Raw genomic sequence first — 25,158 nt, 5'->3', positions numbered from 1 at the left:
TGAAAGCAAACGCATGTTAACGTGTTGTCCCTTCATACATGTGCATTTTGAGCGAGTCGTAATCCCATGAGGAAAAAGATCTTCAGAGTTTTGCATAGCTCCAGAGATGGGAGCCGGGGAGGCCGGACGGGTGAGTGAAGCCTCTGCTGCCAGGAGCTGCCTTGGCCTGCGAGGTTCTAACGAGTGAGCTGCAATCATTCTGCTTTCCACTGGGGTGTTGTGTCCTTGTCCTTTGGAGAATCTGTGGTCTAATTTATAGTCACTAGCATGTTCACATCCTGTCCTTCACAGTCTGCACATTTCCTGTGGGACTTGAACTCCCTGAGTCAGCCATACTTTAAAATGTTTCTTTACTTAATTCTCCTGACCAATTCTTTGCTGTGGCTGCTCATCTCGGGCTTTTTGTGCCTCCCAAGATGGTTTAATGTGTATTTGTCCCGGCTGACTCCTGTACCCACAGCCCTGCCTGGGCTCCCCGGTGATCCCCAATGCCAACGTCAGCACTGGGTTCACTGCCCGTCCCATAGCCTCCTGTTCCCCGCATTAATAATGGCATTGGGGGAGAAAGCAACACATTGGCTTATACACCCCTAAATCTTGACTTAAACCAAAAACCAGACCAAACCCTTTCTGGGATGACACTGAGTTCTTATAACCCATAACCAGCCCAGCGGTTCCGTTCCCTTCCATCTGTACCCAGCAGAGCAGCAATCTGGGGTGCGCTGCCCCGTCCCCTCCTCGCAGGGCGGCACGTTCAGCACCGCATTGCAGCTGCATCGGGAGCTCGGCTGAGCCACCTGCTGCCTGTGTCCCCACGTCCCCAGCCGCACCTGGAGCTTGGCTGAGCCGCCTGCTGCCCATGTCCACAACCACCCAGTACGTGGCTCCTCATGAACTCCGGCTCCCAAGTGGTGCAGCTCAGATGCCCACAGTTTTTTCTTATGAACGGGTGAACAGGTTCGCTAACTGGCCTCAAGAAATAATTTATTTTGTGAATTGTACCCTTACTTTACTATTTCAAACAGAAGCAGCCTTATTAGTTTAGACTGGCTGACAAAATACTTGCACATTATGAGCTTTGTTGTGGAACAGGAACTTCAAATCCATTTTCCAGAGCAAATACCTCGTGTCAGCTCCAGCTGCCTCTGAACATGCTCCCTTTGCCGGGTTAGACTTCCATTGGCAAATGTTATTATGATTCTGCTTGCTAGAATGGCTGTGGAAAGCAAATCACACGTGCAAATAATAGCAAAATGAATTCCATTTATTCTTTGACAGACTACTGGCAGGAAAAAGATGCCTGGCTCTAAGTTTAGCTACTGCTGCTAAAGGAATTCCAGTGCTGACACCTGGTTGGAGTACAATGCAGGCAAAGAGCAAGAGAGCTGAACGCTCTGCAGCAGCAGAGGGTGGACGATGGCATTGCATAAGTCTGATAATCCTCACGTGCTGTAAGTGATCAGTTCTGAGCATTGATTTCTCAAAAAAAAAAATCCTCTGAAGATAGGGATAAGGCTTGCATATCATCAATAACAGTGTAAAACTCTTTAATTTGCAAAGAGCAAAGCAATAGAAAGGCCTGAGGTATTCGATGGTGGCAAAGAGGAGCTGAGTTGAAACGCTCCCTTTACCTTTTCTGGGTTAGAGAACAAGAAGGCACTCGTGAGCTTCGCAAGGCAACTCTGACGGAGAAGAGAAAGTACTGCATTTAACTCGGGGATCATTGCCACAGGATATTGCTGAGGTAAATAAATCTTATATTACATTTTGATACAAAAGTATTACTTGCAGCATTGCTGGCTAACCTAAAACAACTGATCTATGGTCTGGAGAATCAGTGGATCGCTAAACAGTCATTCTGGGAAGAATTACTAAGCTAAATTAAAAACAAAATTCTTGAGGAAAACGGAGGGGGAACAAGCTTGTGAATGACCAAGGCACGGCGGGCGTCCCGCTGTGGGGTCAGTGGCTCAGTGGAAGGCAATATGCACTGGGTATACTGGGTGTACTGGGAATGCGAGGGGGGACAGCAGCTGGCTTCACTGACGGAGCTGCGAGAACAGAGTAGAGGTAGATTTTTGCATTTTCTAGATTTATAGACAACAGTATCGACAGACTTTCTGGTTTATGTTGGCCTACGATGGTTCTTCCACACTGAGGTACGAAGATCTGCATCTGTTTTCATAAACACGCACCAACGTACAGTGAGATCAACCTCCGTACGTTGCCATCTACAGTACAAGTGCCCAGGAAAACAAGAGCAGGAGGTGACACAGATGCTATGTGACACCAGCAGCTGCTGTCACTGAGCGTGTGACCCCTCTGTCCTCAGTGCAGACGGTCCGTGGAAGAATTTAAGAAGTGGGGCAGGGAGCAGGGGAAGCAGAACTTGAACTTCGGGAGGCAAAGCTCAAAAAGGAGAGAACAACAAAAAGGCCAGTGGACCCAAATCTGCAGTGACGGGGTGACGCAGACCGAAACCCTCTGCGTTTGTGAGCACTATTAGTGTTGGGGCAAGCGCTTCAAATACACTGGCAGAATGTACATGAAGCTGGGACCAATATTCCCCCCCCAATTCCTGGATGTTATCACCCCAGGACAGAGGTAAAAATAATCTCTTGAGACTGCTTTGTGGATAAGGCAAAAGGTACTGACCTCACTGAACTGTTGTGGTAAAAACAACCTAGAAACTCGTGCTCTGTTCCTCATCCCACAGGAACCTCCAGCGCAGGAGCCTCAGCCCGAACTTGTCCATCCTGCTGTGACAGGATTCGTCGCTGCCGCCCCAGCTCCTGACCCAGCTTTGTCATGCGCTTTGGTTTTGAGAACAGACGCACGACCTGTTTGCCTGTGGGAGATACGTAAAGGGCTCTACCTGCACACCGCAAACCTGAGCAAAGCTGCCGGAGCTGCTCCGTCCCCTCGACACGTGGGTAACCAGAGAGAACAGCAGGAAGCTGCTGCCTACAGTGGCAGAGGCTGAACTGGTCCGAAAAGCAAAAGTGTATTTCCCCATGGGGGAAGAACATGATATGTGAAGAGAAATCAGTGCAACCTGACTTCATTGTGTAAACAGTGTTCTAGCTACACCAGACATAAACCCAGTGTATTCTGGTGCCTCCTATGTTTGTACTGGTGGAAACAGATTTGTGCTGTGTAAACAATGTTCACTGTGATGAGTTTAACGGCTCTGCAAGGATGAATGAGGTGATGTCTCTGAAATTGCTATGTAAACGGGTCTTGGTGCTTAACACTGATGTGGAGTAAGCTGCGTTGGGTGGAGAAAGTGGTGCGAGGTGGTGGGGAGAGGTAGTGGGGAAGGGGAGCCCCTTCCCCATTGGCTTCATACAGAGCGGGAATCTTGACTGCTCCTCCTTCTCCGTGGGGAGGTATTGGCTGGTTCGCCAGAATTGCAGTGTGAGAACATGAAATGGAAGCTGGACTCTTCAGAAGTTTAGCCCAAGATGAGTGAGTCTCAACTCCTTCTCAGGGACAGTCCCTTCCCAAAGAGGAACATCACTTCGGGATCTCAGGGAAGGTCAGTGCTAAGCGCGGCTCCTGATTCACAGATTAAAAATTAGATAAAATATATCCAGTCTATTAGCTGAAATCTTTTTGCTGTACAGGACTGGGACTTGCACGGGGATATCTGCTGTTCCAGTCTACAAGTGCTCCCTCCAGAGATCAGAAACCTCCCGTCTGAAACAGCTTTGCAAAGCTTTCGAACCCCAAAGGGAAGGAAGAGTTGTGCGTTTTTAAGGCTTTCCACAAAACGGTGACTGAAAGATCTGTTCTCCAGCGCTGTTTTCAGCTCACTGGAACGCTTGGTGGAACCGTGGCAGTGTGGTTGTGCTCAAGCTGGAGGTGAAGACAGGGGGCAATGAGTGAAGGGGCCCAAAGTTCAGTGAGGCCCCAGCTCCGGGAGATTCTTGAGGTTGATGTTGCAAAGTGGTGAGCAGTGGCTGTGTCTCCCCCTGTGAGTAGCCCATGACCAATCCCCCTGACGATACAGGGGGATTGCAAGGAGGAAGATTGAGGGGGAGGAAGCCAAGAAGATGAGAGAAGTCCATGTTAGCAGCACAGAGAGCCTCTGACAGGTTCGCAGGGCTCTTGGAAAGCAAAGCCTCATCCAGGGGGGGTGGCTGAGGCGAAGAGGACTGAGGCTCACCAGCTGAGAGAGACAGGCTGCCAGGGAAGTCCGACAGAAAGCTGTCCACCTCTACTTTGGGTAGTTTCTCAGGCAAATATGAGGTAGATCCAAGCTGATACTTTGGAGGAGGTTGCGGTGGGGAGGAGATGGGAGAAGACTCCAGAGGGTAGCTCATTCCCATGGGAAGAGAATTAGGAACCAGCGAATGGGGCATCCCTGAGCTGGGCATGGTTTGGAGGTGTGTGCTGTACATGCCCACAGGCAACATGCCAGGGAAGCTCTTCCCACCCATCACGTCTCTGGATGCCATGCACAGGACGGGACTCAGCTCCTCTTTCACCGCCACAGACGAGCTGCAGCTCAGGAGCCCCAGCATGTCCACCGGCTCTGTCTTAATCTTCAGCAGTTCCTGGGAGTGGCTTTTCTTCATGTGCCTGGTCAGATGATCCTTGCGCCCAAACCTCTGGGCACAGTACTGGCACAAGAAGTCCTTCCGCCCCGTGTGCACAACCAAGTGTCTCCGCACATCTTTGCGGGTGTAGAAGCGCCTGTCACAGTGGTCACACGGATGCTTCTTTTCCTTGGCTCCGCCAGAAGCCCGCCTAGAGTGAGCTTTGAGGTGCTCCAGCAGGACCTGGGTGCTTTCGAACGTCTGCAGACACACCTTGCAGCTGAGGTCACCGCTGGCAGCCGCGTGCATGGCCAGGTGGCGCCTGAAGCCGAGCTTGGTGTTGTAGTTCTTGCCGCACTCAGGACAGTGCAGAGCCTCCTTGTTGGGGTCGTGGGTCTGCAGGTGGTTGCGTAGGTGATCCTTCCGGTGAAACATCTTCTCACAGTACATACACTGGTGAGGCTTCTGAGCAGAGTGCGTGGCCATGTGCCTTTTGGGAGAAAACCGGGAAAGTTTAGACCAGCGTCCAACCCCTACGAGAACACATGCTACTTTTTCAAAATTTTCCTTGTGTTCTCTGCTTCATGCCACAAAAACCCCAGATGACATTTTACTGCCGCTACACGATGTACGCAGAAGCACATTTCACAGAACGGTTAGAGAGTCTGTCTGCGCAGTGCCCGTCCTCCCTAGAACAACATCACCTCCACATGCGTGTGCCTCAGCGTCTGCTCAGCTCCTGTTCTCTCTGCTGAGGCTCTCAGAGGGGGAAATGACAAAGAAAACCTGCGTGGTTTCTGACAAGAAATGCTTTTTGGCTGGTGAGATGGCTTTGTGTCATCAGGAGGCACCAGACTGTGGCAGCGTCTGTTGACAGCCACTGTGGACTGATTCCTCCTGGGTATCTTACACTTTGACACTCTGGTTCATCTAGTTTCAAGTTCTCAGTGATCACATTGTTTAATTATGCTAGGCTCTACTTCAGTACACAAACAGGCACTCTACTTCGTCATGCTAGAACAACAGCTGCCACAGAAATATTCCTAGGATTAAAGTCAGAAATGTGAATGCTCTTCTTGCATATAATTTTGTTTTTAACCTGTGAACTTCACTTTCTGCCTCAATTTCCTCCTTAGTAAAATAGAAAACAGCTCAGGATAAAGTATTATCTGAGGTTCTCAGGAAGGGGCTTAAAGAGATGTCAAGTACAGTAATGCCTGGGACTGAACTGCTTTGCAAGGTAACAGGGCATTCCCCCTCCTCCAGCTTCAATTCCCCCTCCTCCAGCTTCTCAGAAATTCAAGTAAAGCAGCCCCAGGAGGGGTTTTCCCCTCTCCTGGCAGGGCAGAGTTGCTCGGTCGTTCCCTACCTGTACAGCTTGTACTTGGAGGCGAAAGCTTTGCCGCAGTGCAGCTGCGGGCAGTTGTACGGCCTCTGCTCCGGGTGCGAGAGCGGGTGAGTTCTCAGCTTGTCCGCAGTAGGGAAGGAGCTCTCCGATATTTCACACTGGCATTTTCCCTGACTTTCGGTCTCTTCTCCTCTTGCTCTGGGGACTAATTTCCAGCCCGTCTCTTCTTCCTCCTGCTTTGCATCTTGAATCCAGTTGGGAACACTGGGAAAAAATGCTGTCATGGCAGGGCTAGTAGAACATGGCCATTTCAAGCGGAACTCGTGCCTGCAGGCGTCTTGCTGGGGTGGCGTCGTGGTGCAGTTTTCTGTTGGAAGCCTCTGTGAGCAATCTGCTTCAATAGCAAACCCTCTTCATCTGAAATCACACAAGGGTTGGTGTTAAGCCACTGCGCCTTTCACCGCACACACAAACACGTATCAGCATTGAACAAGCATTAAAAACATAGGAAGATGCTTATGCCACACGTTCACAGACATGGGAAACTCCTGTCTCCAGAACATGTTCTGTTCTTTTAACCCCTGTTCCCTGATTAAAACCATGTTAAAAAACATTTTCTGCAATTTTTGCAATTATTAAGAGCCAATGTTACTGGTTACGAGAATTTTCTCCTGAAACCATGTAGGTCGGTGTCTGTTTGTAGCTCTAAATACCTCACCTTTCCCCGTGTGTTTTGTGGATCGCTTCCCATTCCCTTTTCTCATGTTCTTCATAGCCTGTTCTCACTCACTCGCAATCTTTGCTCACATAGAATTCCCTTCCAGAGCTTCCCGGAGAAAAGAAGGTTCTCTTCAATTTTTTTTTCACCCATTCTGCCACCAACCTGGTGCACTAGTAAGACCATCTCCTAGCAAACCAATCTGAATTATACACACAGGCTGGGGAAGAAAACTTGCTGTTATCAGCAACATCGCACCTTCTCCAGGAATTTGCTTGTTTTCAGGGTGTGGTTAGTCACTGAATTTTCACTTTTCTACCGTGGGCCAGATTCTGCCTCTCTTGATTAGCAAGTTTTCTACAGTAATGAGCATTTTTTTCCTTTTACACTCTCAGCCATTGATAATGGAAGCTCAAACTGTTTCCTTTTCAACAAAATATAACTCGCGTATGCTCTGCTGGCTTTCATGTTGATGAAAATCTATACGAATCTCTCTTAGCAGGTTGCTCTTGAGTTATGTCAGTCTTGTTAGTAAAGTACTGAATTTTTATATGATTCTACCAACACCTAAAGTGGTAAACAGTTCGCTGAAATAAAAACCTCAGAAAATATCTCCTTCGCTGAATTTAGCTGCCTGAGAAACTCTTCTTAAAATAGCACCAACCCCTCAATGTCTTTCTCGCTCCATGATTGCTTCAGAGGAAGTTCCTGCCTGTGCACCAACACGCGTGCCCGTTGTGGGCAGGATGTGCAGCTACGCGGGAACCAACCACCCCCATTAAGAAAGTTCACTGCCGAACGTTGTGAGTCGCTGAAACAACAATAACCGTAACTGCGCGCTCCTTACAATGCCACCAATGGCTCCCTAGGGACGCAAAACTCCGGGAAATGGGACAACTCCAAGAAAATGTGTCACTATGAGCTATGGAAATGTCCACTAAGAACAGAATTCAGTTTTGTGCAGGCTGAATCTACTCAGCTGGAGCAGAACAATAAAGGACGAGAACTGCTGAGGTGCCACTTTGGTACAACCCAGCACGACGTGACGGCCGCTCCCGCCCCACGGCGTGCCCACGGTTCAGAACATTCCTGCTTTGTGGATATCTCAGACCGTGAATATTCCACCTCTGTAGGAGATGTGTGCCAGAAAAGACAAATGTTCTCTACCTAGTGCTTCAGAGCTGTGCACGCACTGTGGGCGCCTCTGCCGCCTTCACCAGGGAGGTTGCTGCGTTCTCTCTGACAGCGGCTGCCATCCGTGCCAACTTCACAGCTACCTGAAAGGAGACAGAGTTTGAACTTTGCTGTCTCTAACAGTAACGGGCATCAACTATTTATTGCCGTTAGAGCAGAAACCTCAGTACAAATGAGTTAAGATTGGTAATCTCTGTAAACAATCATTGCAAGATTTAATTAACATTCCTTTAAAATGTTCAGGTTCTAGCAAGAAAAAGGACTCTGTCTGTGTGGTCTAAGTCTAAAGGTGTGTCCTAGGACACTGACAGCTGTGGAACAAGAGAGAAAAAACGAGACACAGTATTGGTGAAACACAGTAGCAGGGGAACGTTAACAACACAGTTCATGCCTGGCTATAAAACTCTCTGCGCTTTCAAAAAACTCAGTTGTCTTAGTAATAGTTCCCCAAAGAAGGTTTCCACAGCACGAGCTCCCTGTCCACTGTCATTCGGTACCACCAAATGCTCCCCGCTGTGTGGAAACGCTTCAGAGCGCACCTGGTACATCGCAGCCCTTGGACCAGCCCGGGACACCCGCTGTGCCGGGGAACTTCGTACCGGTGCTAAGAAAACCCCGCTGGGCTGTGCAGCTCCGGACACCTCAGTCGGTCACAGCCCCACCGGTGACTCCGCTCCGCCCCAGCCGGAGCTCAGGAGGTCGGCGGGGTGACCGCGGGAGCCCCGGCAGCTCCGCCGTTGGCACCGGGGGGACGCGGGAACCCTCCCCGCCCCGGGAAGGGTCCGCGGCCGCCAGCGGAGGCTCCCACGTGCCGCCCCCCGCCCCCGTTACCATGGCGCAGCCGGAGGGAGGGAGGGGGAGAGGCGGGCCCGGCCTACGCCCCCCCGCCGCCTCCTCCTCCTCACACGCCCCCCTGTCCCCAGAGGGGACCCCACCGCCGAGGGGAGGTGGCCGCCGCGACGCCGCCCCTCACCCCCTCCCTCCGGTGCCGCCCCCGCTCCGTCCCCCGCACTCACCCCGCGCCCCCGGGCCCCGCCGGGCGCGGCTGCGGCCCAGGCCCCGCCGGCCCCATTGTGCGGGGCATTGTGGGAGTGACGTCGCTCTCCCGCTTCCGCCTCGATGGTGGCCGCTTCCCGCTAGAGCGGCCGTTCCGGCGGGCCCCGGGGCATGCCGGGATGGGGCCGCCTCTCGCTGACCTCTGCCGGGCCGCCATGGCGGCGCTGCCGGTGGTTCTGCTGCTCGCGGTGATGGCGGCGGGAGGCGGCGCGGGGCCCGTCTGGGACGCGGCCGGGTACCTGCTCTACTGCCCCTGCATGGGTGAGGCCCTCCTGCTGCGGAGCCCCGGGGAAGCCCCGGCTGAGTCCCGGTGGAGGCCCCGCTGAGCCCGTTCTCGCCTCTCCACAGGCCGGTTCGGGAACCAGGCCGAGCACTTCCTGGGCGCCTTGGCCTTCGCCCGCGCCATCAACCGGACCCTGGCCGTGCCGCCGTGGATCGAGTACCGGCACCACCGCCCGCCCTACACCAACGTGAGCCCGGGGAGGAGAGGGGGCGGCGGGCGGGGGGTGCGGGCCCGGGGGAGGCCGCCGGGGTCTGTCCCGCCGGGCCGGCAGTGAGCTGCTTGCTGCCGCCCGCAGCTGCATGTCCCGTACACCGAGCACTTCAAGCTGGAGCCGCTGCGCCGGTACCACCGGGTGATCAGCCTGGAGCAGTTCATGGAGGCGCTGGCCCCCGTTCACTGGCCTCCCGGCAAGCGAGTGGCTTATTGCTTTGAGGCGGCGGCCCAGAGGAGCGCGGACAAAAGCACCTGTCCCATGAAGGTGAGTGCGTTCTTGCTGCACCCCGCGGGGCCAACAGCCGAGTTGGTCAGGTTGCCGTTGATGTGCAAATGTAGGAGTTACCCACCCCGCATTGGTTCCTGCGGTGTTGCTGTCACATTTCTCAGGGACATGGTTTAGTGCTAGATTTGGGTTATGGTTGGACTCAATGATCTTGAGCGTCTCTTCCAAACAAAATGACTACAAGTCTATGATTATATCAGTGTGGCTTGCTGCTTTTCTTTGTCAACAGATGCTTGGGGTTCAGGAGAATCATTTGGGTGAGTAGCTTTACCACTTTGCGCTCTTAAGAACAGATCTGCAGCTTCTCTCCTGCTGGTCTGTCCGTTTCCTAGCAGTTGTTTTAAAGCCACCTCTTTTCAATACAGGTTTGAGAGCTGTGGTGTTCCCGTTCTTTTAAGACAGCCTTCGCATTAGTTCTCAGTTAAATTTAAGTGCTTCCCTGTCTTCTTCCCACAGAGCTGACCTGTGACAAATAGGCTGTGTTATTCCATCCTTTCCTCCTGTGAGGGAAAAGCGCTTCAGCTCAGGACCCCAGGACCGTGCTGGTTCTGCCTCTCAGGCTCTTGTGTGCGCCGAGTGAACACGTGTGTTTCCTTCACAGGATGGAAATCCGTTTGGTCCCTTCTGGGATCAGTTCCAAGTGGACTTTGATAAGTCCGAGCTCTTCAAGGGAATTTCCTTCAGTCCTGCTTACAAGGACCATTGGATCCAAAGGTAACGAGGAGCTGGAAAAGTGCTGCCATGCTGCGGTGGGCATTGCGAGTAACACAGGGAAACATTTGTGCTAGTTGCTGTGCAAAGCCTTTGCATTTGAGAGACTGGTTAGTTAGCAATATAATTAAAAATCTTAATGCTTTTTCCATTAATTTCCTGAGCACGTTCTTCCTGGAGCATTATTAGGGCTGACCTCTGTTAGGCTGACTGATTTCTGAGCCAGTAATATTTAGTTATGGTATTTATTGCCTACATATTTAGTTATTCTTCAAAAAGAATTTGGCTCTTGGTTGCTGATCATGAACTGGGCTTTGCTGGTTAACTCCCATTTTCAGAGCTACGAGTGACTTTAGTGGTATCTGTAAGTTTGGTTGACGGAATTCCTCTAGTCTGGGGTGAAAACGTGAGCTCTCATCGCTGTATGTATGAGATTCCAATCTTTTTGTCTGTCAGATAACACATTCACTTGTTACCAGGTCTGAGGTAAAACACAGTACCTGAGATTTGCTTTAATGTTCTGTTCACACAGCAAAATAGTTAAAATTCATCTTGAGTAAATTTGGAGCAGTAGATGGTGCTTATTTCAGGGTGTTTGTAGTTTCCATTCGCACCTTTGTGGCAGTCTTTGTGCAAGATGGTGCCTGTGAGGTCACTTTGTGTCTCGATTTGTGTTTTTCTGTAGGTTTTCGCCATCTGAGCACCCTGTACTGGCCTTACCTGGAGCTCCAGCCCAGTTTCCAGTCTTGGAGGAGCACCGGCCCCTCCAGAAGTTTGTGGTGTGGTCTGACGAGATGGTGAAGAAAGGAGACTCGTATATCCACTCGCTGCTGCTCCGGCCCTACGTGGGGATTCACCTGCGGATCGGCTCGGACTGGGTACGGCTCCTGTGTGGGGCAGCTGCTCCGGGCTGGTGGTTTGGAGCTGGGGACGTGCTATTTGTTTTCTCACATCGTTTCCATTGAAATGTGATATTTTCTTCTTTTTTGAGCAGAAAAACGCTTGTAACATGTTGAAGGATGGGACAGCCGGGCCGCACTTCATGGCCTCGCCACAGTGCGTGGGCTACGACCGCAGCGCCGCGGCCGCGCTCACCATGGACATGTGCCTGCCTGACCTGCGCGAGATCCAGCGCGCGCTCCAGCTCTGGGTGGAGAAGACTGAAGCCAAATCTGTTTATATCGCCACTGATTCTGAGCCCTACACGACAGAGATACAGAAGTTCTTCCAAGGGAAGGTGAGTCTTTCCGAAAGCCGTTCCGTCAGCAGAGCTTTAATAAAAACCTCCCTGGCATTGTGACCCGTTGCTGGTGCAGATGGCAGGCAGGAGCGTCATGTGTTATTCACAGACAAACATTGGCATCTCAAAGTGAATTTTGCTCATAGCCGTAAAAATTGTGCTGTGAAACTCTTCCTTTCCTAGAGGCTGAAGGGCATCATCCTGCGTGGTAGTAAATTTCTTATTGAAAAATACTTCAATTAAATAAGCCTCAGTGATTTTCATAACTGTTTTCACATTTATCTGTGCATAAATGAGCGATAGGGCAAATCAAGACGGAATCCACTCCCTTTTTGTTGTATATTCCCATTTCTAGTATTATGCCAAGGCATTTAGGTTGTAATAACGGGTGACTGGATTAATTTTCTCTCCTCTTTTCCCTGCAGATCAAGGTCGTGAGCCTGCAGCCAGAAGTGCCTCAGATTGATTTGTACATTCTTGGCCAGTCTGACCATTTCATCGGGAACTGTGTCTCTTCGTTTACTGCCTTTGTGAAAAGAGAGCGTGACGTGCATGGAAAACCCTCTTCGTTTTTTGGCATGGACCACCCCCCAAGGTTACGGGATGAGTTCTGACCAGAAGAGCAGCAGGCTCTGTAGTTCTCAGGGCTCTGCAGCTCTCGCGGCTCTGAGCTGGTGTCCTGAGTGTTCTCCTGCCCACGGAGCACACCGACAGTTTGTGGGTGCTCCACACGGACGGTTCTAGACTCTTCTGTCTGACTTCTGTATTTCCAGCACGAGGTCAGACAGAAAATAGATTTTAAATCGTGTCTTTTTATAGGAAACGGTAAACTATGTATAGTTTTTAAGAGATAGTTGATGTAGCTCTCCATTTTCTCTGTTTGGGGTTCGCCAGCAATCGTGGCGAAGCAGCTGCTCACATTCCTCTTCTCCATTTTAAATTTTTTTTTCCGTTAAATTTAAATTGTACTTGGAGATGTCATGGAGCTTCTTGTCCAAAACTGACCACAAGCTCTTTTCAAGTACGAAGTATTGTCAGGAATATCACAGTCCCTGGAAAGGAATACAAGGTAAAGCTCTGTACTGGAAACGAGACCTGGCTTTTATTGAGAGCCACTGGTGCCTTACTGGGCCCACGTCACCTCAGTGCCTTGGTTTCTGTTCCCCTGTCAGAAGAGATAAGAGTTCTGCTTGGCTGTGGGGCACCTGGATCCCTTCAGCGGTGCTACTGAAGTGCTGGGGGACAGGTTTTAATGTGGCAGCTGCTTCTTCACCCCATCCTTGTCTGGAATGGGGGGAAGGTGTCTGCAGGGACATGGGGAGATCTGTCACAGCTGGTGGAGAGTTGGAGAATTGTGGCTTGTAGCTGTTGGTGTCAGGTGGATCTGGGTGGTAGGGATGAAACTGGTGTAGAGCTGAGACTCAAAGTAGCAGTAGTGGGGTTGGTGTACGTCGTGCCTAGGTCCATGTTAGTGGTTTCTGTTTTCTTGTTTGTTTTTGTACTTTGTAAAATAACCCATCTGACAGCAAAACCCCTAGCTGGGGGCTGGTTCCTGGCGAAGGGAACCATTGGGAGTGTTTGATGGTGAAACGGCAGCTCAAAAACCTTCCTGTGGCCCAGTGTGATTTGATGCTGGTAACACTGCTAATCCTGATGTGGTGAGTCTCGACTGATGACTTTTGGTATGCCTGTGTTTTTTATCTTTTTGTCCAAAGACTGAGTACAGAACTTATTGTTCCTGTTTTTAAAACGTCAGTGAGGTGGGGCTGGCTGCCCCTACTGTGTTGCTGCAGGGCTTTAAATGTCTTTTTGTGGATTTTCCCTCCTTGGAAACTCCTGAGCTCTGCGGGGCTCAGGGCACAAGGGGGCTCCATGAGGGGCAAAGTCTCATCCTGTGTCTCCTCAGCGCTGCCTTCCAGAAATCACAGTGTTTGTTGGGTCATGGTCTCTGGCTGTGTCCCTGCACGGTTTGGTGGTTCCGGGTCTCTGTCCATGTCCCTGCACAGCCCTCGGTGGTTCCCTCAGCCATTGGGACGGCCGTTCCGCCTGGGTTTGAGAAGACAGTCTGTTAAGAGAAAATGTTTTAATTTGTTTTTTTAAACTCGGTATTTTTTGTAATAATAAACCCCTGATTTTGTATTCACTCGAATTGCACTGAAATTCCCTCCTCCGGCGTTCCCAGCTCAGAACCTTCCCAGGCCCGGCTGTGGGTGCACGGCACTCCTTGCCGCTCCCGGGCTCGGGTTGGGGCAAAACCCGGCACTGTTGGGGTCTGGGGAGGGCGCGGTGCCCTGGGCCGGTCCCGGTCCCGGTCCCGCAGCCGGGTGCCCCGGGCCGGGCGGGGGCAGCGGCCGCTTTGTCCCTGCTCCATCCGGGCCCGGTCGGTACGGAAGTGCCGGCGTGGGGGCGGGCACACGCGTTGCCAAGGAAGTGCGTCAAGGACAGGGGCGGGGCCGTCTCGCCGCTTCCGGTGCCGCGGGAGGAGGCGGCCGCGCGGCTCCATGGTGACGGCGCAGGTGAGTCCGGCCGGGCCCGGCCCGCCCCCGGGAGTCCCGCCGAACCCCGGGCCTCGCGGTGTGCGGCGGGAGCCGCCCCGAGGAGCCGCCGCGGCCCGGGGCCGCTCAGCCGAGTGCTGGCTCGCCGCTCCCCCGGTGTCGCCGGGTGCGACAGCCCGGGGCGGCTGCTGTCCGGGCCTCGCCTGCGGGGTGTCGGCCGGGGCAGCGAGCGAGGGCGGCGGCGGGTGTCCCCGGCCCTGGAGCTGGGGATCCGGGGAGCCCCCGGGCCCGTCCATGCAACCCCCGGTGTTGCAGCTGCGGGGCGGTGGGTGCCGCTGGGGGTCCCGACCCCGCCGCCCCGGGAGGGGCACGGCCGTGGGTGCCGCGCGGAGGCAGCGGGAGGTGACGAGGGTGACAATAAGTGACAATCGGTGCGCCGCGGCAGAGGTGGCAGCGGGGCCGCTGGTTGGGCTGCGGCGCGCTGGGCGGGCGTGAGGGAGGCAGGTGTGTTGGGGAGGAGTAAACGACGCGAGCGGTTAAGCCAAGGTATGGTGAACACGCAGATGTCTGAAGATTTAAACTGTGAGAAAGTGACGGAATTTTTAAGCTATACCTGGGGATTTGCAGAGGCGCGGGAGGGAAGGGAACCCAGAAAACCCTCCTGAGATCCTTGAACTGAAGCCGGGCAGCGCAGAGGCCTCGGCGCTTGGGGCGGGAGGGATGAGCGGGGAGCGTCTGTTCCCTGGGCTGAAGAGCTGCGGAGAAGCCGTTACTGAGCGCACGGGCAGGTTGTGGCCTCGCTTATTTTATCAGGCGCGACTTTGCATTGACTGAAATAATCAACAGTTGTTGGATTTCTGCCCCGCTCTTCATTACCCGCTGGTTTCAGAGCCCACCTCGCTGGGCTGCTCGCTCCCCTTGCTGGTTTGTTTTACCGTGTTTATGAGCGCTGGCAGGCTGTGCTACATTTGGCTGCTGTAGTGATTTCCTTTGTAGCGACTGTGAGACTGGGTGAAAACTTTTCTGTAGCAATTATTTTCACTTGATTCTTGTCAGAAAGGGAAGGTAACATCGGGTTTCTCAAGACTGGAAATGCAGAATATCTAGGGGATGTGATGCCTGGAAATGGACAAACTATTTAATGGTTTTATCTTGAGTCCTCGCAGCTGCTGCAGCCCAATTAAAGATCTTTATTCTGTAAGCAGGCTTCTAAAAGTGACTTTCAGAATGTAATACACAAGAGGAAAAAAGCATTTGGGCGGCGTTCCAGGGAACCGCTGCCATTTAACAAAACCCAGGCACAAGTTTTAAAGCGTCTGTGGCAGGATGGTCCTGATGACATGTCACATGTGAGGGGATTGTAATGTAAATGTCTCAAAATTATGAGAAGGCTTCATCAGTACTTAAGAAGCAACACTGAAAAGACTGTATTTATAAGTTACAATCTCTCTTGAGTTCTGCTAGGCAGGTGCAGCCTTTGATCAAAGCACACGGGTGATTCCCTTTCAAGAGCCCGAGCGGTGTGGAGAGGGCAACCCTGGGCTGGATTTTCAGATTATGAGATTTAAAGCGAAAAGCCTGACTGCAAAGGGAATCAATGGCAAAGTATTAACTTACATTTATAAATAGTTTAAAAGCGTTATGTTTTTTTTTAAGGGTCGAGAAAAGGATCTCTACCAAGTGTAAAGTTGTGATTTGCTGAAGTATTTTTGCAGCAGAGCTTGTAGAACTGATACCGTTTGATGGATGGGCTTTGGTAAAGTAACACTGGCTCAGTCCAGGCCTTTTTGAAGTTTTCACGTGGCACATTATTTTTATTCCTCAGAACTTAATGAATGCAAAATGCTGCTCGAAGAGATGAGTTGAATCGTTGGCTTTGTGCAAAATTGTCACCTGCAGAAAACGACCTTCACATATTCCCCCTTTGTTTCTGGTTTAGGTTTCTAGCCCGGGCTCACGCATCAGTGGGATCCCGCTATCATGTCTAAGTTAAAGAGCTCGGAGTCGGTGCGGGTGGTGGTGCGGTGCCGGCCCATGAACAGCAAAGAGAAAACGGCTTCGTATGAAAAAGTTGTTAACGTGGATGTCAAGTTAGGGCAGGTCTCGGTGAAGAATCTGCGGGGAACATCTCATGAGCTGCCTAAAACTTTCACCTTTGATGCCGTGTATGACTGGAATTCCAAACAGGTTGAACTCTACGATGAGACCTTCAGACCTCTGGTGGACTCTGTTCTGCAAGGGTTTAACGGGACAATCTTTGCCTATGGGCAGACTGGGACAGGGAAAACTTACACGATGGAAGGGGTGCGTGGTGATCCTGAAAAGAGAGGGGTCATCCCCAATTCATTCGATCACATCTTCACCCACATCTCTCGATCTCAAAATCAGCAATACTTAGTTAGAGCATCTTATTTGGAAATATACCAGGAAGAAATCAGAGACTTGTTATCAAAGGATCAGTCCAAGCGGCTGGAGTTAAAGGAGAGACCAGACACAGGTGTGTATGTGAAGGATTTGTCCTCCTTTGTTACGAAAAGTGTCAAAGAGATCGAGCACGTCATGAACGTGGGAAACCAGAATCGCTCTGTGGGTGCCACCAACATGAATGAACACAGCTCTCGATCTCACGCCATTTTCGTGATCACTATTGAGTGCAGCGAGTTGGGACTCGATGGTGAGAATCACATCCGCGTTGGGAAGCTCAACCTGGTGGACCTGGCGGGCAGCGAGCGCCAAGCCAAGACCGGAGCGCAGGGAGAGAGGTTAAAGGAAGCGACCAAAATCAATCTCTCTCTCTCAGCTCTGGGCAACGTTATCTCTGCCCTCGTAGATGGCAAAAGCACCCACATTCCATACCGGGACTCCAAGCTGACCAGGTTGCTTCAAGACTCGTTAGGTGGCAACGCCAAAACTGTGATGGTGGCCAATATAGGCCCTGCCTCCTACAATGTAGAGGAGACTCTGACGACACTGAGATACGCCAACCGTGCCAAAAACATCAAGAACAAGCCGCGGGTGAATGAGGATCCGAAGGATGCTCTGCTCCGAGAATTCCAGGAGGAGATCGCTCGGCTCAAGGCACAGTTAGAAAAACGGTCTATTGGCAAAAGAAAGAGGAGGGAGAGGAGGAGAGATGGTGGGGAAGAGGAGGAGGACACTGAGGAGGGTGAGGACGAAGGAGATGACAAAGATGATTATTGGAGGGAGCAACAAGAAAAGCTGGAGATTGAGAAGAAAGCGATAGTTGAGGATCACAGCTTAGTAGCAGAAGAGAAGATGAGGCTGCTGAAGGAGAAGGAGAAGAAAATGGAGGATCTGAGGCGAGAGAAGGAAGCGACAGAAATGTTGAGTGCTAAAATCAAGGTAGGATTCTTCCTCGTCATACTTTCTGAAAGCAATTTATTTAGGCTGTGGGGAGAATAGATGGTTTCCCAATTTGGAAAGATATTTCACTAGAAGTTTCCAGGATAGTGATTTATGTTTAGATTGGAAGATTTAAAAATAAACCATTTCTAGACAGAAGTTGAAATTTCCACCATTAATTACATATTTCAATATTCATGAGTTGTTTCGTTGTTCTTATGTGCTGATCTTGTAGGATCTTAAGCAATCAACACAATAAAATGTGATGATCCATCTTTTCACAAGCTGTAGCACAAAAACTGCTTCATTGTGTCACGCATCATTAACAGGTTTTTACCTGTTTTACGCCAGCAAGCGTCGTGGCTCTTCAGCTTTGCCACACATGGCAGCTATGCCTAATTCCAAGCAAGTTACTGCTTCATTAATTGCACAGTTTTATAAGAATTTTAAGAAATAGTAATTCTTGTAGCAGTTGCCTTGGAAGACAAGTTCAAAAGGGAGCTGCCCTGAGGCGGTTGTACCCGTATGAGAGAAAGTTCTGTGGTCACTGAGAGAAAGTTCTGACCTTGTTTTTTCCTTTCAGGCGATGGAAAGCAAGCTGCTGGTGGGAGGGAAAAATATTGTGGATCACACAAATGAACAGCAGAAAATTCTGGAACAGAAACGACAGGAAATTGCAGAACAGGTATGTCGAGGGTTAAGATTGCGGGGTGACAATAAAACCCTGGCAGATGTATTGTTAACTCCCTCTTCCCCCCCACACTTCCCCCTCCCTCTCCCCCCTTTCCACTAAGGAGAGGCGATTGGGAGGAAAAGAAGGACAGAGTGAAAAGAGTTGGAAAAAATTAAAGATGTTTTACTAATGCTACTAATAAGAATAGAGAAAATAATACAAAATATACAAAACCAATCTTGAAAGTCTCAGCAACTGCAGAGCCGGCACCCAAAGTCCTGGACTGGACTCTGCAGCCAATTGGAGCTGGATTCAGTCTCTCACTAGGCCTCAGTTTGCCGGGACGACTAGCAAGGTCCTCTCCTAATGTCGGCCATAAGCAGAAGGGAAAAGGGCAAAGGGACGAGATCCTCGTGATCTCCCACTTTTATATGAAGTATTCACGTGAATGGAATGCTATACACAGTTGCTCAGTTTCTTGGTCACCGGTTTCTCGTCGCCCCTCTCGCGAGATGTCCATCCATACTTATCAATAAGTTTGCATTCCATTGCTAGGTTTACCAAAACATGTGTCTGGTTCTCCAGGAAAATGCAGTTAATACGAAGGCTTTAGCTGACAGGCAAATTCACTAAAAGAGAAACTTGTTTTTAGCAAAACCAGGACAAGGTACCAGGAAGAACATTTGTTCTTTTGTTTAAAAGGCCCAGCTGCAGATCTTTTATAAAACATTCTGTCAGGAGAAAATGTAAGAAAATATGTCCAGGGTTAGCCCTCAAATTGGTTTAATGATAATTGTTAATCTCAAAAGAAGGGGGAAGGGCATGTGTCCTAGTCGTCATCGTATGAAGTGCAATGGCTGGTCTGAGTTGATAAAAAAAGGAAGAAAATATAGTGTAAGCATTGCATTTGATTCCTTTAATTGAAGCTGGAGCACTTATTCACATGATCTGATTTTAATAGCAAAATAAAGCCAAAGAAGTCTTAACGCTTCTGGTATTTCTGTGGCTAGAGACAGGAAGAACTAGAAGCTAAAGCAAAAGCCCTGAAACCCAGGGAAGTAAAAACTTCCTGAGTGCTGGTTTCCTGTGTGCCAGCCTGGAGAGGGCAATGCAATCGCGGTCTTAATGTTGTGTGTCACCTTCAGAAACGTCGAGAACGAGAAATCCAGCAACAGATGGAAAGTCGGGATGAGGAGACTCTGGAGCTGAAGGAGACCTACAGTTCTTTGCAGCAAGAGGTGGACATAAAGACCAAAAAACTCAAGAAGGTAAAAGAACATGATTCCATGTCTGGTGGGTTAGGAATAAAATCGGCTTGTGTGTGAAGGTGGCAGGAACATTGGTGAGTTGTGACTGTGGCTCTTGTTGTCTGCCCCAGTTATTTTCCAAGCTGCAGGCTGTGAAGGCAGAGATCCACGATCTGCAGGAGGAGCACATCAAGGAGCGCCAGGAGCTGGAACAGACCCAGAACGAACTCACCAGGGAGCTAAAGCTGAAGTGAGTCCCAGCACCTCATTGCCTGCTGTGAACAGAGACGGCTTCTTTGGGCAGGGAGTGGAGGAGCAGCATCGCATGTGCTTGTGGAACAAGATCGAAACATGAGAAAACTCAAACGTTCCTCCTTTTCCAGGCTGTATTAAGTCAGTGGGAGAGAAGCAGTGGAGAAATTAACCTGCTAATTATGTTTCTTGTGTATTTCCCTTTTTTTTTGGTTGCGTGTAGGCACCTGATTATTGAAAATTTTATTCCTTTGGAAGAAAAGAATAAGATCATGAACAGATCATTCTTTGATGAAGAGGAAGACCAGTGGAAACTGCATCCCATAACCCGTCTGGAGTGAGTTTGCTTCTAATCCTTTCTTGAGACGGAATAATCGGTCACAGAAGCCCTCTAGTTGTCAAGAACAAGGTATCCCCAAACAGCGATGGAAGTTGGGATTTAAACTGGCCCTCCAGAGTTTGGAGCTTCTTGCTGCACTATAAAATAAAACATTCTGTTCCTCTTAGTAAGTTGAATAAAATAGGAACGTACAGTTAGGAGTTACGAGAATTCTTGGAAGATCAGGGTTTTCTTCTAGATGAGCCCAATAATTATATGTAAAATATATGTAGTAGTGCATTCACCATTCAAATTACAGTAAATTCTTATAATATTTCTTTCCTGTTCTAGATATGAAAGCTCTCAAAAATAATTATTATGAGAGCTGTGATCAGATCCTGCCTCTCTACAGCAAATTTATAAAGTTTGGGCAGCTGAGTGCATCTGCAGTCTGTACAGTAACAATATGTCGCAATTCCGGTTGTGAAGGAACAGATGGCCCAGGATCATGCTCTGATCTTGTCTCTGACTGCAGGAGCTGCTCCTGCAAGTGCAGCCAAGGTCATTCCTGCTCTCCTGTGTGGTTTTGGTGTATAATAGACAGAATATCTTTTTTTCTCTAGTAACCAGCAGATGATGAAGAGACCGGTATCTGCTGTAGGATACAAAAGGCCCCTGAGCCAACATGCCAGGACGTGCATGATGACCCGTCCCGATGCTCGGTACAGGGTAAGCCCAGCTGTGGTTACAGCCTTTGCGTGTCCACCCTCCTGCGCAGGGGAACGGGACTTTCAGAGGATTGTTCGTTCTTTTGCGGATGGAAATTTGTACAGTGTCCTACATACATTTATCAAGTACTTCAGAATAAGCTTCTGGAGGAAAAAGAAACAATCTGTATGAAAATGTGCAGACTTTGATTCTGCTTCTACTGTCTCAGGCAGAGAACATCGTGTTACTGGAACTTGACATGCCCAGCCGGACAACAAGAGACTACGAAGGTCCAGCCATCGCTCCCAAAGTTCAGGCGGCTCTAGAAGCAGCTCTGCAGGATGAAGATGAGATACAGGTGGACGCTTCAACCTTTGAGAGCACTTCAAATAAAAAATCAAAACCCAGGTGAGCTGAACTTGGAGTAAGCAGACTCACTGAGAGGTGCAGGTACAAGTACTGTTTGTCATCACTTCTGTCAGCCAGGTTAAGGCGAGCTTGGCTGGAAAGCAGAGAGAGGAAGGAACGTAGAACAAAAGGGAAAGCTGAGACTGATCAGAGAACAAATAAAATTAAAAATTCAGCTTTTGGAAGATTAATTTTTATGAGTAACAGGTGACATTATTGGGGCTTTTAGTTTATTTTTTCATTTTTACTTCTTCAGGCCTAAAACTGGAAGGAAATCAGGGGGATCCTCTGCAACAGGTGCCCATAGTTCTCAGCTGTACCCGCAGTCCCGAGGGCTGGTTCCGAAGTAAACCAGTGGCTCTGAAGTAAACCAGCAGTTCCTCTCCAGGCGCCAACAGCCTTTGCCTTCCAAGAGCAGAGACAGTTCCAACCTGCAGAGAGAACTCCCGGCCGGGCCCCGGCCCTTCTCCCCTGGAAACGGCCTCTTGGCCCTTTCACTGACTTGTGCACTGAGCCACAGGAAGATACATGCTTGTGATTCGGCATTTGGCCTCTGTGGGAAACAGATTTTAGTTAGGAAATAAGAAATGCATGAGGTACGTTCGAGTGTGTTAGAAGCAGTGGGAAGCATGGGGATCCCCTCCCAGTGTCGCCGTCTCTCGTTCCACACTCGCCTGTCTGCGCTGGGCTTCTCTGTGTTGGGCAGTAAGAAGACAGAGTTGAAAGTCATCTCAACAGAACCACCGCTGAAGAGCTCCGCAGTGAGACCCAAATGAGGCTGAAAAGCAGAGGATCTGTTCAAACCTGACGAGGTGCAGAGTTTTTCCTCGTCCTGCTTAAAAGGCTGCCAGCATCGTTTGGGGTGATGGAGCTGGTGTGAACAGGCAGGGTGACAGCGGCCAGCATGTCCTCACCACATCGCTGTGCCTCCCTGTGGAACTGTGGGACGAAAAAGGGGACCGGAAAGCGGCTTTGCGCTCTCTAGAGAGGTGGCAGTAGAAGCTGAAGTCCTTTCCTTGTTTACAGGCAGAGCTAAGAGCTCCTCTGAACTGACCCTTGCAGACCTCACCCCTGCCAACAGGAACACACCTGCAGAGCTGTGCCAACCCCACCGCTTTCTTCCTCTCTCTTGCCTCCATCCTCACCCCTGGCATTTAAAACCAGTGTCCATAGGAAGTCTTTAAACTGTGAGGTGACATGTGGCCATTTTCTCTTGTCTCCCATTGGTCACAGGAAATGTAGCGTTGTCTCTGAGCTGCCCCTGGCCAGCTCTGTGCTCCTGTCAGCTGGGTGGGGGGCAGAGCCCCGAAACGTGGAGCTGCCCTTGAGCGTGCTCTGGTGAGTGTGGTCCCTTCCCTTGGTGTGCGAGGAGGTTCTGCGTTCGGTACCTTCGTGCCTGTTCCACATTAGCAGCTTTCACTTTGCACCTCCCGGCCCAACTGTGAGGGAAAGTGTGTGTCATCCGGTCTGAGAAATGGAATCTGATGTTAATTCCAGGGGTTCAACTTTGAAAATAAGGGAGGAAGAGCTCCTGCTTTTGACGGTCTCTTTGCAAAGCTGCCCTATGACGAAAGCGGGTTCCGCTACCGCCGCAGGCTGATGTGGCAGGGCAGAGAGCGGTGACACTGCCACACCGAGAACAGCCAGCTGTCCCTGTCTGGTGTCTCACAGATCATTCCTAAGTTTTAGTTCTCTGTATATTGAGACTTGGGATGTTGCTGCTTCTGGTTGCTGTTTGCTGTCATCCCATGGACATCTTGACCTGTTTCCCTCACTGAGGACTTGCCTGGTTTTAGCAATGCTCTGGTGCGTGGACTCTGCCTCGCCTGCTTGTTAAGTCCGTGCTGCGTGACTTCCCCAGGCTGGGGAGCCCCGTCCTGGCTGCCTCCCGAGCGGGAGGGATCCACTGGCCAGCACAGCTCACCCTGCGCCCTGCGGGCACGGTGCCCGGTGAGCCAGCTGCCAGGTGGGCCCGGCAAAATGCAAACGTGGCTGCTTTCATTCACAGAGTGCTTTTCCGGACCACAAAATTAATATATATATACACAGATGCATATATATATATTAGTTTTGGTAGAGGAGAGGAGTTTGCTTATAATTGAGACAGCTTATAATTGAGAGAGCAGGCGTCTGGCAAATTTCTTGCAACCTGAACACGCAAACCTGGCATAATCTTCCTTTTTGTAGAGCACTGTTTATGTACAGAGGGCCATTGAGTTGGCTCTTATTGCATAGTATAATATCACCTCCCCTTCCTTCTCCTCCCTGTTTCTCTTTAGCACATCATCTTCTGTACTTGGACATTTTAAAAGATGATTGTATGGTGTAAGTGCTTGGAGAATAGAAATGAAACAAGAGGGGTCTAAAACCTGAAATAGCAACAAAATATATAGTCACGTATATGTGCATAGCAACGTACACGTATGTTTGATGTGAATACGCACACACAGAGTCCTGCGGCTGCAGATGTGCACACTCCTCCTCAGTCGCTCCTGTTCCGTAGGGAATTCGCTATGAAACTCGAACGCTGGGAACTCCTCTTGTAGCAGGACCAGTGTGGGAATCGCAGCGCAAACCCAAACTGTTCTCGTTTTAGTGTTGCTAAGCTAGTTGGTTAATATGTCAGAAAGGCTCTGCTTTTAATTCTGTAGAAATTAATTAGCAAGGTGACAGAAACTCAGCAGGGTGGAAAAAAAGAATAAAACTGCATTTTTAGTCCTTGTATTTCAGTTGGAGCTGTGGTTGGAGGTTTGGTTCGTGTGTCCATGGGCAATCTCAGATTGTTACAGCAGCTTTTAGATTCTCATTCTGATGGGTTTACCCTCAACCAGATCCTCAGTGGTACTGATATTAAGATAAAACACATTGTCTTAAGCTGTACAAAACTTACTGAGCTCTGGGTCGAGGTTTTTAAGACACATTCCTGCCGAGTCTGCCCCTCACTGTGTTTTCCTGCGGGTCACGGCCAGAGCCAGGAATCCCAGCCGGCTCCTCGGGGAGGCCCTGGGACAGCGTGCGCCATCACAATTTCTCCATAGGAATGTTTAACATCCTTCTCGTCTTTGCTCTGATCTGTATAATGGGATGTTTTTTTTTAAAGTGGCATGCAGCAGAAGCCCCTTGGCTCTGGGAGCAAGCCCCGCCTGAACCGAGGCATAGGAACTGAAGCACTTTCTCAAAATCCTTAACATGGCTCTAGCACCTTTGTAAAAATATCCGCATGCTGCTTGAATCTTCTCAAACACGTACCTCTGTCGTAGCCCCTTGGGCTGTGCTGGCGCGTTATACAGATCAGACCAGACTTGTTTGGTGGTTTTGGGTGCGGTAAGTGCTTCACTGTGGAGCGCCGGCTCCTGAGACGCCCGCAGACCTGGGTCTGTCCCCGCTTCCCTCTGCCATGGTGAACGCACGGCGGCGCGCGACGCGTCGGTGCCAACGCTGCCGGTCCGTTCCTGCTCTGTTAAAACACAATTGGAAAGACAGCCTGCAAAAGCCATAATGAGATGCAGAGATGGGACTGAGATGAGAACACTGGTGGGTTTAACTCTCTGTGGCCCAGGCCCTCTCGCCCCTTCAGTCTCCTCTTATTTTGGACCAGTGCCCGGGATGTCCCTGACGCAGCTGCCCCTGGACACGGCTCCGCCTGCTCCCCGGGGACCTGGAGACAACCTGGCAAGAGGTCAGGCCGTAGTTTTACAGCTTCTATTTATTTGTATCATCTCTTTTTGTCTAGGAATGTAAAGTCATCCTAAAATACAACGTGTAATAAAAGTCATTAAGATTTATTGCATCTATCAAAACGTGCCTGGTTTTCATTCTTGATTTGTAGGTAACGGTAGGATTCAGAGTTCATGTTTTACAAAGCCTTATTTTTATTAAAAACCAAAACAAACCCGTCTGAGGGCAAACTGAGTGATTATGAAGCGGAAAGCTGTAGGAGTAGCAGCGCCTGGTGCTGCCGCCGGGCACTCGGCTCCTCAGAACGATGAGCACCGAGGGCCCTGGACCGGCGTCCTGGCGGTGCCCGCAGCCCCGGGGCTGCTCCCCCAGGGACACCGGGCCCGCTGAAGGCCCCGCCCGCGGCGGTGGGTTAAACGCGTCCC

General features: G+C 50.4%; 3 protein-coding genes across 5 annotated transcripts; 2 read left to right on the top strand and 1 right to left on the bottom strand.

Moving 5' to 3' along the window:
- Positions 1-1,243: 1,243 nt before the first annotated feature.
- Positions 1,244-8,947, bottom strand: PLAGL2 (PLAG1 like zinc finger 2). 3 transcript variants are annotated; one of them, XM_065032108.1, is made up of 4 exons: positions 8,818-8,947; positions 7,775-7,884; positions 5,911-6,306; positions 1,244-5,031 (listed from the first exon to the last, which is right to left on the bottom strand). In XM_065032108.1, the coding sequence occupies exons 3-4, from the start codon at positions 6,171-6,173 to the stop codon at positions 3,813-3,815; spliced, it is 1,482 nt and encodes a 493-aa protein (XP_064888180.1). In that variant the 5' UTR covers positions 6,174-6,306; positions 7,775-7,884; positions 8,818-8,947; the 3' UTR covers positions 1,244-3,812. The 3 variants fall into 3 exon arrangements, with proteins under 3 accessions (XP_064888180.1, XP_064888181.1, XP_064888182.1); XM_065032109.1 differs by lacking the exon at positions 8,818-8,947 and adding an exon at positions 8,341-8,622; XM_065032110.1 differs by lacking the exon at positions 7,775-7,884 and having other exon boundaries at positions 8,818-8,904.
- POFUT1 (protein O-fucosyltransferase 1) lies at positions 8,932-13,733 on the top strand. The gene is made up of 7 exons (XM_065032111.1): positions 8,932-9,118; positions 9,206-9,327; positions 9,436-9,618; positions 10,241-10,353; positions 11,036-11,228; positions 11,345-11,587; positions 12,016-13,733. The coding sequence occupies exons 1-7, from the start codon at positions 8,977-8,979 to the stop codon at positions 12,202-12,204; spliced, it is 1,185 nt and encodes a 394-aa protein (XP_064888183.1). The 5' UTR covers positions 8,932-8,976; the 3' UTR covers positions 12,205-13,733.
- A 273-nt stretch (positions 13,734-14,006) lies between these two features.
- Positions 14,007-24,855, top strand: KIF3B (kinesin family member 3B). Its single transcript, XM_065032096.1, has 9 exons — positions 14,007-14,106; positions 16,025-17,448; positions 18,032-18,133; positions 19,267-19,389; positions 19,500-19,618; positions 19,844-19,957; positions 20,563-20,668; positions 20,877-21,055; positions 21,312-24,855. The coding sequence occupies exons 2-9, from the start codon at positions 16,066-16,068 to the stop codon at positions 21,403-21,405; spliced, it is 2,220 nt and encodes a 739-aa protein (XP_064888168.1). The 5' UTR covers positions 14,007-14,106; positions 16,025-16,065; the 3' UTR covers positions 21,406-24,855.
- The last annotated feature ends 303 nt before the right edge of the window (positions 24,856-25,158 follow it).

The sequence above is a fragment of the Columba livia genome, chromosome 16 (genome assembly GCF_036013475.1).
Source record: "Columba livia isolate bColLiv1 breed racing homer chromosome 16, bColLiv1.pat.W.v2, whole genome shotgun sequence".
Taxonomy (NCBI): domain Eukaryota; kingdom Metazoa; phylum Chordata; class Aves; order Columbiformes; family Columbidae; genus Columba; species Columba livia.
This window is presented reverse-complemented; position numbering and strand designations above follow the sequence as displayed.